The 14705-nt window shown below is 43.5% G+C and overlaps 1 protein-coding gene across 1 annotated transcript in view; it reads right to left on the bottom strand.

Annotated features, from left to right (window-relative positions):
- Positions 1-2010: 2010 nt before the first annotated feature.
- Positions 2011-14705, bottom strand: part of LOC148033524 (protein PAM71, chloroplastic) — a 66867-nt gene continuing 54172 nt past the window's right edge. The window contains exons 15-17 of the mRNA XM_087680920.1: positions 4069-4139; positions 3935-3982; positions 2011-2557 (exon numbers count right to left, since the gene is read on the bottom strand). Of these exons, the coding sequence (XP_087537046.1) occupies positions 2486-2557; positions 3935-3982; positions 4069-4139 (191 nt within the window). The 3' untranslated portion in view covers positions 2011-2485. The remainder of the gene's footprint in view (positions 2558-3934; positions 3983-4068; positions 4140-14705) is intronic.

Genomic DNA, 14705 nt, shown 5'->3' with positions numbered 1-14705 from the left:
GCAAATGGACGTGAAGAATCCCTCCATAAATGGAAATTTGAATGAGGTAAAAATGGGTTGACCCAAGAAATTCATACACCCCAGAATATCCTCATTCATGTGAGACATACACCCCAAGTTCCACGTTACATTTGTGGGTTGCAAAAGTAGACACCTATAGAAGTAGTTATGTCAATGATTCATACATCTTATCATTACAAAAAACATAGGAAAAGAAAATCATAACCATAAAGGATGGTCTATGTAAATACTTAGCATCAAAGATTTGGAACATCCAACATTTTTTTTGAGCATAAGAGCACTTGTACGCTTGATGGAATGTGGCTTTTGAAAAAATAGTATGCATTAGAGATATCAAAGCAGCTATAAATCAATCAATACATTGTTAGATCAAACTACCAAGCTCACAAAAATGGATGATGGTAGTGACATTGAGGATATTCCCATGCATAACAGGATGGTTTCACTGGATAAGATGCAAGCTATGTGATTGAATGATAAGTTAGTTCATGCAAAAGCCATGCAACATTCATTTGAATGTACTTCAAAGGATTATGTGCTATGTGAAAATCATTACAAGTTGGTGTTATGAATACATGTATCTTATTTGAATACATAGATGTAGACCAAACTGGCAAACATCATACAGCAAGAAGTCTACAAGTGGTTAGGATGTAACTAGCCCACCATTGCAGTCTCAACCATGATGCTCTATGGCAACAACATAAGCAATATTATGCTGGTAAAGCACAAAGCACATTGAAATCCATTATCACTTCATTAGAAAGAAAGTACTAGGAAGGAAAAATAGACGTATTCATGTCAAGGCAGAGGCCGAGTACCTTGGTAGTTCACGATGTGGAAGCTCATATTGAAGTTCAAGGGGGCAGTGTAGTATTGATAAAGTTCTACTTATTACTACTATATGAGTGTGACAAAAATAGATAAAAGGGACGTGTGTGAATGCACTTTCTGGAAATAATCAAGATGAGATAGATATCCGCGTCGTATCTCTATTGTCTGTACGAGGAAGAGAAGATGAGAAGAGAATGCATGCAGAGAATCCATGTTTAGGTCGCGCTTTGCATTTGGCAATGGAGTAGGTAGTGGTTTGCAAATTGCGGGGCGCAATTTTGAAGACTGTCATCTCTGCTTTCAGTCATCTTGCCCGTCAAAACAAGCGAGAAACGGCACACGTCTTGTGAAAGATGTTTGGCATTGCTCGCTGGTGTTGGGCACAACATACTGGGATCTGTAGATAGTTTGAGGTTTACTCTACTAATCTACATCAGCGAGACGTTGTCGTTCTAATTATTGGGTACATCCTGTCCCATTCGGTGCCATCTGCCATCTGAGCTCGACGGATTTTGTTTTATGTGATTAGGACGATGCACATGCAAAGTTACCCTCTACCCTGCAGCCCATCCCTAGGCTGGAACCATGTACCTCCACTCATGTACACAGCTTTTCCGTGGACAAAGATGTGGCTAACTCTATTAACAGAGGAAATTCCCCATGAAGTACAAATGCTCACTCACAAACAGTCTACCTGCAGCTATTTCCCGAACAAATCCCACTCAAAAGTACACCCTTGACCTTGAATACTATTGAGAAACAGCATATCCCTTTCACCATTTGCAAACACGTGAAGCCACAAATATTAGATGATGGGGTTATGCCAATATATGTCTATGTGCCTTGTGCCATGAACACAGCCCAAACAAGGGAAGTCGAGGCCTCTACAAGAGCTCAGTTGTGAGATTAATGGCTACCCCCAAACACTACTGTGCGAAAGACCCTACAAGCACAACCTCTTTATGTCTGCCAGACCGACGATTTCTGCACATTAGAATTCAACTCCCCAGTATATGGCCAGACCCCGACCTTTGCCTGATGAATTCTGCGCACAAATATTCAACTGTCCAACGGTAGTTGGCAACAGAAGGAATATTGGAGAGGGTAACCGCGGGAAGAAACCATGTAGAGACACTAGAACCAAAAATCAACAAGTCGAGAAATAGAACTACATTGATGAGATGACAAACAGACGTTCTATTTCAGCAAGAAGGCTTAAGAATGGTTTGTTTTAAAAATATATCAGTGTAAGTTATCCGAGGGCTTGCTGATTGTGGCCCCTCAGCTAGTCATTGCTTTGATAGCAGATCCAAGAGCATATATCAGCAAATCAACATGTGTAAAGCATCTGGATTACATAAACTCATACAAGTAATTTCGTGTTTGGGAAAGGCAAATGTAGAGCCATTGATCTGACCAGGTTGCAATATTTAGCATCTCGTCTTCTGCTCATTCAAGGATCGATATCAATTCAAGTATGAGGACGCACAGAAAAACCTTTACCAGCTCTTCTGATTGCCTTGCATTGTTGACAATTTTTCGCACTCAAAAGTGATTTGCCAAATCCCCTCAGCAACAAGCTATGTTATCCACTCACTAAAACTATGCCGATGTGTACATGCTACCCATCTCATTGGAGAATGCCCACCAAAGTAATAGCTGCAAATACAAGAAACAGAACCCCTCCGGTATATGCAATAACCTGCACAGAAGGAGGTGTCATCTCTCTCTCTCTCTCTCTCTCTCTCTCTCTCTCTCTCTCATATAGCTGCGATCACTCAAAGCAGCAGAGGCAGCACCCGATGACAGTTTCAATTTAGACCATAGTGCCGACATGATGGCAGCATTTTCCAGGAGTAGACACTGCTAGATCTACTTGTCAGATTTTGTCAGATCTACTTAGTAGGCACAATCTGATTTTACTCTTTTGTTTCAGTTAAGTTTGTACTTCATGAGAGACATTGTTACACTTGTATTACATACTCAGGTATTATAGGTCACATTGGCCTTGTGCAGACGTTAATATACCTTTCTCTGTGTGTGCGTAAATGTTGAAAAACAGGATGCATACCAAACACCACTGAAACTGCAGAAGACTACAAGGAAATGCATTATGCTAACGATCTTTAAAAATTGGGGAAGTCGCCCATATGTCAAGGGGATGCTACATATGAACAATTGGGGAAGTCGCCCATATGTCGAGGGGATGCTACATATGATCAGGGCAGAAATGAAGAGAGACAATACAGGACATATATGAGAAAATACAGATATGATCAGGGCTGAAATGAAGAAACACAATACATGACATAAAAACCAAAATGTATGAGGATATGGAAGTTCAAAATCCGACATGTATGCACACATGAGAAAAGTGTAGAATGAAATGCTGGCTTGTAGGCTAAGATGTACAAAGCATTAACGTGAGCAACAAGATGAATTGAAGCTTGGAGAAAAAGGGGAAGAGAAGGGGACAAATCCATCTCAACAAAATGTTGACCGCACGCATTTTTGAGATGCTTCTATTTCAGAATCCGAAATTCTTTGCTTTCCTCGACTCTTAAGATAGAATACTTATGTCTATCAGATTTTTGAGAAGTTTTTGGGAAAAGATTTGAACGAACAGCCTTATCAAGAAAGGGCTTGGGAGAGCTCTCATATGCCATTTTGAAGCTTTGGGTTTTGATTTTGTCTAATGTATGACAAGTACTACTAGCACGATATAGAAACTTCTCTAACTGAATCCCAGAAAAGCAACATACGATGACTCTCTGTCAAGATTAGAATCTTTTAACATTATTATACAATCCGTGTTTCTTTTGCCAAAGAAAACCAAAGGTCTCTATAATCCTTTAGCAAAAAAGTCCTTCCGAAAGCAGTATTTAGAGTGTCGAAAACTAAGCACATGAAATAGCAACGAGAACAAATTCCACTTATCCTAACGTTATGCCTCCCTCACCATCCATATCCCCGGTAAAAAGCCATAAAAACGCCAAACCAATGATATTCAGAGACACAAACAGTAAAATAAGCATTTAACTGTTCAAACTTAAGGCATGAAAGCTGCCAAATCACATACTTTCTCTGAGACATACGTTGACAGAAATGAGCCTCCTAAAACTGCAATCTGCACATCCAAACAGAGGATGTCATGAGTTGCACACGAGGAATCGTTGAGATTTTCTACATGTCAGGGTTCAGAGTTAAACTTACCAGAGTAGCAATGCCATGACCAACGACTGCGCCTGTCACTACCCCAAGGGGTGATGAGGCAGCTGACAAAGCTGTGGCATCCCAAGTTTTAGCAGCAATCAGCTTTTGGATTTCATATCATAAATGATAGAGTTAGCATCAGCCAGGAACTTTACAATGTAGCATCATTTGAAATCAGAAAACAGTTCAAATTCCGAAATCATGAGCCTGAGATTTTTAAGGGACGTAATGTTCAGCTCCTAACCCCACAACAATGATATCGAGTGTACTTCAGCAGACGGACAGAGCAAACGAATGAGGGGGTACCAACAGAATGCGCCCAAATTTCAGTGGAAGAAGCAACATGTGAGTGCGAATGCAGAAGCAGAAACACAACTCTGTGTGTGTGTGTGTGTGTGTGTGTGTGTGTGCACGCACGTGCGCGGGTGCACATGGTGTGAGTGAGTGAGAAAGCGAGTGAACAAAACCTGAAGAATGCTTGAAACAGACCAGATTGAATACAAGACTGAATGTGACGCACTGAGGCCCTTGCATGAGTGTTGGAGGGGCAGCGCCATGAGGGCACCCAACAGAGCAGCAGAAGACGGACAAGTTTGGCAATGAGGAGAGAGAAGAAAGAAACACAAACTAGCTGGAAGGAGTGACTGCAGCAGCAGAAGCCCAAACTTAGGCAGGTCCAGGTGGGCAGATCATGCCCAAAACAGGGTGCCCTATCTACTGTCGCTACCTAGAATGTCTGGAATATACTGCTGGACAGCATAGACAAGTCTCAAGGACAAGACCAATGCGACAGCTCTAAAAATCCTCATTTGACTCAGACTGGAGTTCACAAAACAGAGATGGACACAAAGAAAGACATGGAAAGTTATGATTGCTAGCACCCCATCTCAACTATTTCGTGTTGCAAAAGGCCAAAGTGCAGAGAAGATGGGACACCACAGAAGAGTAAGCTGTAGAAGGGGAAACTCGATCGATCGAATAACCTCCAAAGCTAGCTCCAGGGGACTACAACATCCAAGTCAAGAATGAATGAGCTGGATCACTAACCCGACCAGGTGACACAGCAAGGAGCTATCAAACGTGTTGAAACCCTTCCTACGATGGATAGAAATAAGGGACCAAAGGGCATGGGATGTGCTTGCAAGCAAGGATTCTAAAGGCTAATGGTGGCTCAAAGAATAAGCAACAGAGTCACTACAAGAAGTGAAAGCCCTATAAAGTGGATAACCATTAAAGAGCTAATCGAAATCCCAGAAGACCCCCCATGAAACAGAAAGAAGGCCCCAGAAACACCAGAGCTGTATCACTGATTCAAATCCCCTATGAAAGGGATAGAGTCCAAAGGAACCACCAGATGAGATGGTGGGGGATGGGATGGAGCTATGAGATGGAAGAGATGCAAGATAGCCTCACAGAGTTAGGTGGACCAGTGGGAATATGCAAAGGACCCTACTCAGAAGTAATAGCAGCAAGGAAATGGAGCTAATAAAGCCCATACTCCTGAGTCCAGATGACCTAAGGTAGCATCCTCCACACTGCCTGCTTGGTTGGAGAAGATAGCTACGGTAGAAGATGGTAAAGGCAATGGATGGAGGGGAGATGGAAACCCCCAATTCAGAACCCTTAACAAAGCTTGAATATTGGCAGTCAGGGAGTAACAGCATGGTGTCCAACCCACAAATAGGCAAAGATGAGACATCACCTACATTGACAAAGCCCTCCTAATGACAGAGATCCTAGAGCCAATCATGTTGAAATGCCATATGATTGCATTATCCATCAAGCACGGCTTCTCAAAAGATGAGAAAGCCATAGAATGATTGTTTTCCTGATGAATTTAAACAAAGATGGCCTCCAATCATAACGGCTGTGGAAGTAAATGTAGACTCCTTCACTCCATACTTAGCACTTGGACAGAGGTAAGCATACTTCTTCCAACACTTCTCTATATGAGCAGTCTTTCCATAGTGAAGGCACTCAGGAAAGCCCTTGGGATTTACCCTCCATGTTAAGAGTCCAAGTACAATGATGCCTCCAATTTGACTTTCTTTTTTTTCTTCTTTATATTTTGACCTTTACCTGATATACTAGCGACAAAGCATGGCTGACTGACCTCACGCTTTCTGTTTCCTTGTCCCAGTCCTCCTATTCCAAGATCATAGGGACCAATTCCTCCCAAGTGATGGTGCTTCACATATACATGGTAAGCAGACTGGTGTGTGAGTACAAACCAGAAGAAAGAAACACACACACACACACACAGAATAATTAATACAATTCCCAGTTACACGAGAGAGAGAGAGAGAGAGAGAGAGAGAGAGAGAATGATGATGATGCCCTTTTACAAAAAAAAAGAATGATGATGGTGACTTTCTTTCTTGGCATCGAGCAGTAGCTTCAGTGACCCTGCCCTGACTTTTTTACTCTCTCGTATTTTTCTATGATATAATATAACAACTCATTACAGGAAAAAAAAAAGAATAATGAGCACATAAAATGATGAAGGAACTAACTGATCTGTAAAAAAGGATTGCATTCAAGGAAAGCCCATTCACATTGGGCTGATCCCTGTCAATGAGGGCATCCGACTACACAAGAGAAAGAAGATAATCTCATTGAGAGAGGAGACAGAATGATGATGGTTGGAGAGAGAGAAGACAGTGATGGCAGCAGTCTGATCACAAGCAACAGAAGGAGATGATGGAGGCATGAAAGTGATAACCCAGCATTGAAGGGAGAAGCCTTATATACATGCCAGAAATCAGAAAGGGGACCTAGCAAAATAGTGGCTGACTGCACCTTCAGTATCTTAAAGACTGACAACTTGATGGAGGCATGAAAATGATAACCCAACAATGATGTACATACTCAACAGAAATCAGAATTAGCAGACCCAGAAAAATAGTAGCTGACTGCATCTTCAGTGTCTAAAATACTGCCAATTTGATGAAATGTTGCCCACCAGCCAAGTGTCTCCTCAAATCTGGAAACTATCCCCCCAGCTTAAAAGTAATCGTGCAATGCAGGCAATCATGTTATATTCTATAAGGAAGCCACATGGCTGCAGAGGACTAGGAAACTCTGGATGGACTTGGAAAAGGTAGTGGACAGATCTGAGAAACCCGAACATCTCCATCTAATGTGCCTAGGGTGAACATTGCTGCCATATGCGAAGGACTATACAGTGCCCAAGCTCCAAAATATCCTCCCCAAACTCCAACAAAGACTCATAACCAAGAGACGGAAACAGAGAAAGACAGGTAAATACATGTTTGCTAACATGATGTAGAAGATCTTTTTTTTTTTTTGCAAGTAAAATGTGGCTGATTATATTACTCAAAAAACTGATTACAACAGAGTGCTCATGCTCACCAAACTAGCTGGAGCTGATGAAAGTCACAAAAACATCATGTATACAAGCCTCTCAAGGCGGTTTGGGGGGGATGGGAGCAAGAAACCATGAAGGGGGGGTGTATCGCCATCTGAGGCTGCTTGCCTACATCACGAAAAACAGGTCCTAGCCGCCCCAAGTGCACATGAAATGACATCTGAGCTCCTGACGAGCCCTAGACTCGCCCTACACCTGATCCCATCCGCCGCGGAGGGAGTGGATGATGGAGGTTCAAAGCTCTACTAATGTCGCCTATACTGAAAGTCTCTCTCCACTGAAAGCCTCCTAACACCGCGCCTTCCAGATATGCCAACTAGTAAGACTCCCTATGATCTCCCATACCTCGAAGCGGTCTATTGTGGGCTCTAGTACCTGGCGGGTGGGTAAAGCCTCCAAACCAACCACTGCGCACGACCCTGCCTCGATAATGGATATCGTGTCCTGCATCTCCGCCTCATACAGAAGGTGACAGCCCTAGCTGACTGCCTGCCGGCAAAAAGCTCCCCATGAGATACCTCCAAGGTTGGGTGCTATACGACGAAGGAGGCCGCATGCTCCTCTCCACACGAGCTACGCCACCTCACACGACCAAAGGCAGTGCTTTGGGGTTTCCACAGGCTGTTGTGTGCAGCGCTTACAACCTCCCTCCTTCTGTATCTGGGCAAGCCAACTTCCCACTACCAAGCCTTCGTGTACCACCAGCCATAAGAAATACGATACCCTCCTCGGCCTCCAACTATCCCATAGGCCGCGCCAAAAGGTCCGTCGGAAAGGCTCCGTGATGTTGTGCTCCATCCAGTGCCTGCTACGTGACGCACCCAATCCATATCCTCCTGCATCAGTACGTGTTTGCCAATCGTGGCAGTGTACTCCAGGAACCTCGGTGGCTTCTTGGTGACCGTAGTGGCCAGCCATAGCCACTCCCCTAGATCCCACTCCAACTCTCAAGTGCCCTACTCTCCCAGATCCAAAGGTGCCACTCCCTAAGCTCCTGCTAGAAGACAAAAGGGTCCAGCCGCCATGTCTTCCCTTGAAGGCCAATCACCCGCATCCTCCTCCATGAAAGGACAGCTATCCCCTCATCCTACTACCCTCTGTCAAGAGCCAGACACCCCCCCTCTTGTACGGTGAAGAGGGTCCCAGGTGGAGCGCCGCCCACTCTACCTGCCACCTGTAGGGGAATGCATGCTAGTGAAAACCTAGCAGCCCATACCTCCCCGAGCTCTATCGGCTCTCGTATCGGGGGAGCAAGCCACTCTTGAGATATTGCTGTGTCTATCTCCCTTCACCTCAGCTCCACTCCTCTCTGGCAGCCTGATACTCGCTGTAGCACCTCCTTGTCCACCATCCTGTTACACCTCCTGCCATGTCATGATGGTACGAGCCGAGCCAGCCTCCCAACCAGCCCACTGGATGTGGGGGAGCTCGCCAATCTGTGCCCCTTCCCGATCTTTGACCTAGGGGTTCCAGATCACCGGCGGCTGACGTCGGTCTATCTCCTCCTGGCAGCCTCGGGGGCTTTGGGTTAGGGCCTTACAGAGGCCCTGCCACACACGAAGCAAGCTGCGTAGGAAAGGTGATCTAGGCCGACATGAAGATCCATATCAGGGACGGCCTCCACTCACCACCAAGCCTCGGTCTACAATCCTGAAGACCCTCCTGCAATAGGACCTTCCAGGTCTGCCCTCCTAGTGTGAGGCCGCGGACAACTAGCTTGCCCAAGAGGGCCATGCTCTGAGACTCTAGGTCTATGATCCCAAGCCCTCCCTCTGACCGATGCCATATGATGGTCGCCCACGCCACCTTGGCCCTAGAATCCTTGGAGCCGTCTGATCCAGACCAAAGAAAGTTCCGCACTAGGCGGTGAAGCGGCACTGTGCAGGATGAGGATAAGCACCAACACGAGGGGACGTACCAGGCCAACGCTAGGACGACCTGGTTAACCACCAGGGATGTAGAAGACATTATATGTGCGTGATGACAAAAAGGTCACAATTAATTCCTCTGACTAAATAGTCTTCCCAAGGAAAGTCAATTAATGCCAAATCTCCTCCACCTTCTTGATGTCATCCTGCATGGTGGGCGAATCAGAGAAAGAAAGTTGTCACTTAACTATGTTGATCCAATGTGTAAAAGGTAAGGTTTGACAACCAGTTCCATATCTCAAAGATTGTGCAAATACTCCAAACATCCACTAGAACCTCGTCAATACGCGTCAAAAAAGAAGAATGAATGGTGAGGAGCATTGAGCCTAAACCATGGAGTTGCCTGATCCATAGAAGTACGTGCCTTTGGATCCATAATGGGCCATGTAATGGGGAGAGGAACAAAACACCAAAGGCCGAATGTATCAAGGATGGGCTCAACTTTGCAGCTCCAAAAGGAATAGTTAGCCCCATCGGCTCCTAGGAACATTGGGAAGGACGGGCACTTGAATGGATGGTGCCATGACAAAAAGATGAGGAATACATTTCTCTGAAGGAGGAGGGAAAGGGAAAGGGTCATGGGGGGATGGACAAAGGGGGAGGGAAGGACCATGGGAGGGAGGACGGGAGGATGGACGGAGAGGGGAGGGGTGAGGTGGTTAGTGGGTTATGGGGGTTTTGGTGTGTACTTTTTTGCCTATTCTAGTAATCCATCGTGATGAAATCTCTACACGAGCAAGGGGATGAGGATCTACAAAAGAGGAGTGTGCCAGGGGAAGCAAGTCTCCACGCCTAGAGAAGTGATTAGGCCTGAGGTAAACCCATAGAAGACATCACAAAAAAGCAATCCTAAAGCACTTTTAATATACCACGAAGAATGAGGCTCCCGACCACGAGCTATGAGATTGCACAAATGAATGGAAGCATAAAAACTTGGACATAACATTGACACAAAGAGATGAACATAAGAACTTGGACAAGAAGTCAATGATGCAACAACTTGTTGGTAGCTAGACAAAAAAAAAAACACTTGGGAGGCCGAGATAAAAGACAAGAGGTTATCATGTACTATGCTCAATTATAAATTGCAACTTGGAGCAGGTAGATCATGTGATCCGCCTACTGGCCTTGCCGTTGACAAGCAAGAGAAAGTGATTATGCCTTGGAACAAAGAATTCCATATCACACTACTAAGAATATGGATCAGCCATATACTTCAAAGAGGGATGGCTGTGGGGAAATTTCATTTGCATTGTTGGCTGATTTTTTGGATGAGGAGATTTTGGCTGCAATTGGGACAAAGGCAAAGGGTAGGATGTAATAGTCTCGTACCTGAATTTGTAATTGTCTCTTATGAAAATCATTGCTTGGAATGTTTGGGGCATTTTCTCTCACAGAAAACAGCATGATCTATTGAGAGTGTTACATGCAAATGCTTGGGATGTTCTACTTGCAACTGAATACAAGTCATAACAAAGCAAGAAGAAGAGTACAGTATCATAGTTTCAAATTATATTTTGTTGAGGTCTCATTGGTGAACTATGTGCATGTATTGATGATTGTGTAGGGGTATGTATCTTGTAGATTCCTTGTGATTGAGATTACATATTCTGTACCATGCCTTTTATATGTGCATGGGTGTGAAAACACCCTTAGCACATTTGTACTTTCATATATATCTATCTAAAACCTAAAGAGGTACACACGAGAAAGATTGTACCCAAGAACATCATACATCTCTCTCTGACTCTCACTCTCTATTTTTTGCTAATGTTTTGCTCTCTACCTGACATTTTCATCATTGGACATTGCATCGCCACTGCGCATCGCTCACTTCAAACTCGTTTCACAGCTGCGGCTAAGGTATTCGCACTTCTCGGAGTCCATGCAGGTCAGCTCGTCATTGTTCTTTCACTGGACAGACAAGCGACAGCTCGTGCAGTCAGGCGCAGGTCAACAGGCCACATTTTCAGTCATGCGAAAGTTCCAAGCTGCACGCAAGTCAAAATTGTTGTTTCCTGGTCAGACGCAAGTCATGCGAGCAGGCAACGGGCTGGCGGCTGTAAACGGGGCAGATTCGTCATTTTTGCTTTGCAAAATTTTTTACTTTTTCAAAGGTTCCCTGCAAGCAAGCCCTTTGCTCACTGACGGGCATTCGTGTGTGTAAGCACAATTCAGAATTTTGGGCAGATTTGTGCCAAAAATTTGGAGATTTGTCCAGATTTTATGCGAGCAAGACACAACAATGATATTTGTCTCAGAAATTCCAGGAATTTGTGACATTTGGCCTCTGACATTTGGGGCTTTTTCATGTACGTGCAAGAATTGGGCTGAAATTTACACAATTTCTCGACATTGATGCAAATTGGACCCCGTGCAATTTGGGGCTTTTGCTATTTGGGTGAAATTTGTGCGCCATTTGGTCATTTTATGTACATGCGGGTTTAATTCCATGCAATTTAAACATCTAGCACTTGAAAATTTTGGGGGTTTTGCTGAAATTGCTCTATTTTGGCAAAATTGGCCTATTTTATGCATGTCAAAGACAGTGCAGATGTATGGTTGATGCTTTGAGCACAAAAGTTTTGGGGCTTTTGACCGTACGTGTCAAATTTTGTGCCCGTGGGTGCATGTACAATAGAAATTGCAGCTAAAATTTGGGACTTCTCATGTAATGTGATGTATTTGTCCTTGGAACAACTGTAATCAGTTGTGGAGTGCTGTAGCACAAGGTTTAGTGCTTCTAAAATTTTATTTGCAGATCTGAAATTTCTGCTTTTACATGGTTATTTATTGCTGGTTGGTACTTGTTTGTACCTTGTCGCTTGTGTGACAGTTTGGGCCTGCATTTGCTGAATTTTTTTGTCACATTTGGGCTGAAAATCATGGCTAACAGCAGTGACAGCAGTCATCTCATGCACATTAAGAAGCTTGAAGGAGCATAACTTTGCAGTCTGGCAAAAACAATGCTATAATATCCTGTTGTAGAAGAAGTAGGCAAGGCCGATTAAGACCAAAGGGGCAAAGCCCACAGATATGGAATAGGAAGACTAGGATGAGTTAAATGAGCTTGCACGCTCAACCATCAAGCTATCGATTTCTGATGCCTCACTATTTAACATTGGAGGTTTGGATTCTACCTATGCTATTTGGACTCGACTGGAAGAACTATATGCCCATAAGAGTGCCGCAAGCAAAATTTACTGTTGAAAAAGCTTATGGATTTGCGTATGAAAGAGGGTACAGCAATGTCTACGCACTTGAGTGAGTTTAACTCCATTGTCAGCCAGCCAGTTGCCTTGGAGTTCAAGATTGATGAAGCATTTAAGGCTACGTTCTTGCTTTGCACTCTGCTAGAGAGTTGGGATACATTCAAGACTGCTATGAGCAATTCTAATGCAATGCTTTTGTATGCTAATGTAGAGAGAGCTCTACTCATGGAAGAAATGAATCGGCAGAACAATGCATCCAGTAAGTCTTCAAGTGCTTTGCATACTAGGGGCAAATCACAATAGAAAAGCAAATCTGATAGCAAGGGACGCAGTAAATCATATAGTAAGGATGTTGAATGCCATCATTGTGGCAAGAAGGGTCACTTTAAACGTAACTGCTACAAATGGAAGAAAGGGAAAGGAAAGGGCAAGAAGAGAGATGATAGCAAGGAAGAAAAGAAAGAGAGTTAGCCTAAGAAGAGCAGTGTCAAAATTGAAGAGGTGAATATAGTCACTCATGATAGTGACAGTGGGAATGATGTTGTCGTGACGTTGCACATCTACCACTGCAAACCTGAGGGCATAATTTTTTGCCAAGATTTTGGACTCTTAATTCAATGTCATTATGAGTTTATTTTCCGTTGTGCATAACTTTTGTGTTTGCATTTGCATGACGCATGAGCACATGTAGTTAGGCTAGACACAAATTCCTTAATGCATTCATATTTTTTTGTATGGAACATCGCTTGATTGATTGCAAATCATGGTTTCAAATTTACAAACTGCACGAGTGATTAGACATGAAGTTCTTTTCTAAAGCATGTTCTTGATAGGGCACAATTCATGGAAAACCGGATCACATGAAGAAGACTCGAGGACTTGATGATATTTGGATGTTGCTGGTACAGACGATATGACTCTTCATAAGCAAAATTGGAACAATATTTAGTGGTCCATGAAAGCTTAAGGATATCCGTTCATATTATGGGCATTTAAGTGGAGTAATGCTACAACTAATACTTGCACTCTTTGTGGAGATAAAGGAGACTTGTTGTGCAAAGACCATTGTCCCTCTACCTTTCATACATCCTGGCATTGTCATCTTGGCATATGACAGGTTTTTGTATGCTCCAAGAGATCACTTCGGGTGCTCTTCCTGGATGAGAGTTCAATTGATGCTTATGAGAACAATTGGCTACATGAGCTAGCATTATACAACTCATCCTCAGAAGTGCTGAACTTCTCAGCCACAAACATCTCAAATGGCGAAATTGCAAACTTAGAGACATTAGCAGAAAACTGCAGAGATCTAACATCGCTGAAGAAGAATGAGATAGATTTGAACAAACTCCGAGGGGTGTTTCGTAAAGCAGCTTCCTTGAAGAAACTAGGTGGAGTTTGTCTGTCTGATGAGATTAATGAAAGAACAAGGCAATTAGTGCGACTGCCGAGTTTACCAAAAGGTTTAACCTCATTAGTGAGTTTGATATATATGGGTGAAGACCATGGTGAAAGGTGTGTTAATGCATTAGTTTAACCTCTAACCTCCAATTTGAAGCAACTTGTCTTACAGCAGGCAGTTCTTAGTATTGATGGCCATTCTCGGCTCCTTCGATATTGTTTCAACCTGGAAACTTTAGAGGTTCTAAATGACATTGGTAATGAAGGTCTGGAAGTGGTTGCCAGTAGCTGCAAAAATCTTACGCGACTGAGAGTAGAATTTGGTTACAAGAATCGGTAACACAGAGGAGTTTAATCTCCGTTGCGCAAAGCTGTGGGAAACTAGAGTACATAGCATTGTACATGTCAAACATAAACAATGCTGCTTTGAGGGCGACACCTGGTGAACTTGACGTGAAAGCGTCGTTTTTGATTATCAAGATGGGAGACTCTTCAAATACTCCACCTACTTCATCATCGAGTGCTTCTTCCTTTTTGACCGATGAGATGAAGAATTTATTGCAAACTCTATCTTCGGCTATTATGATGTAGAATCAGCAGATGCAGTTATCTATGCAGCAACAGTAGCAATTACATCAGCAACAATTGGATCAACAATGAATGCTGCATCAAGAACAAGAGCATACACATGGAGCAACCAAAGCGATC

Source organism: Lygodium microphyllum, chromosome 7 (genome assembly GCF_053477565.2).
Source record: "Lygodium microphyllum isolate KBCC chromosome 7, Lygodium_microphyllum_v1.1.10, whole genome shotgun sequence".
In the NCBI taxonomy this organism is placed as follows: domain Eukaryota; kingdom Viridiplantae; phylum Streptophyta; class Polypodiopsida; order Schizaeales; family Lygodiaceae; genus Lygodium; species Lygodium microphyllum.
Note: the sequence above shows the minus strand (reverse complement) of the source record. Positions and strands in the feature narration are given on the sequence as shown.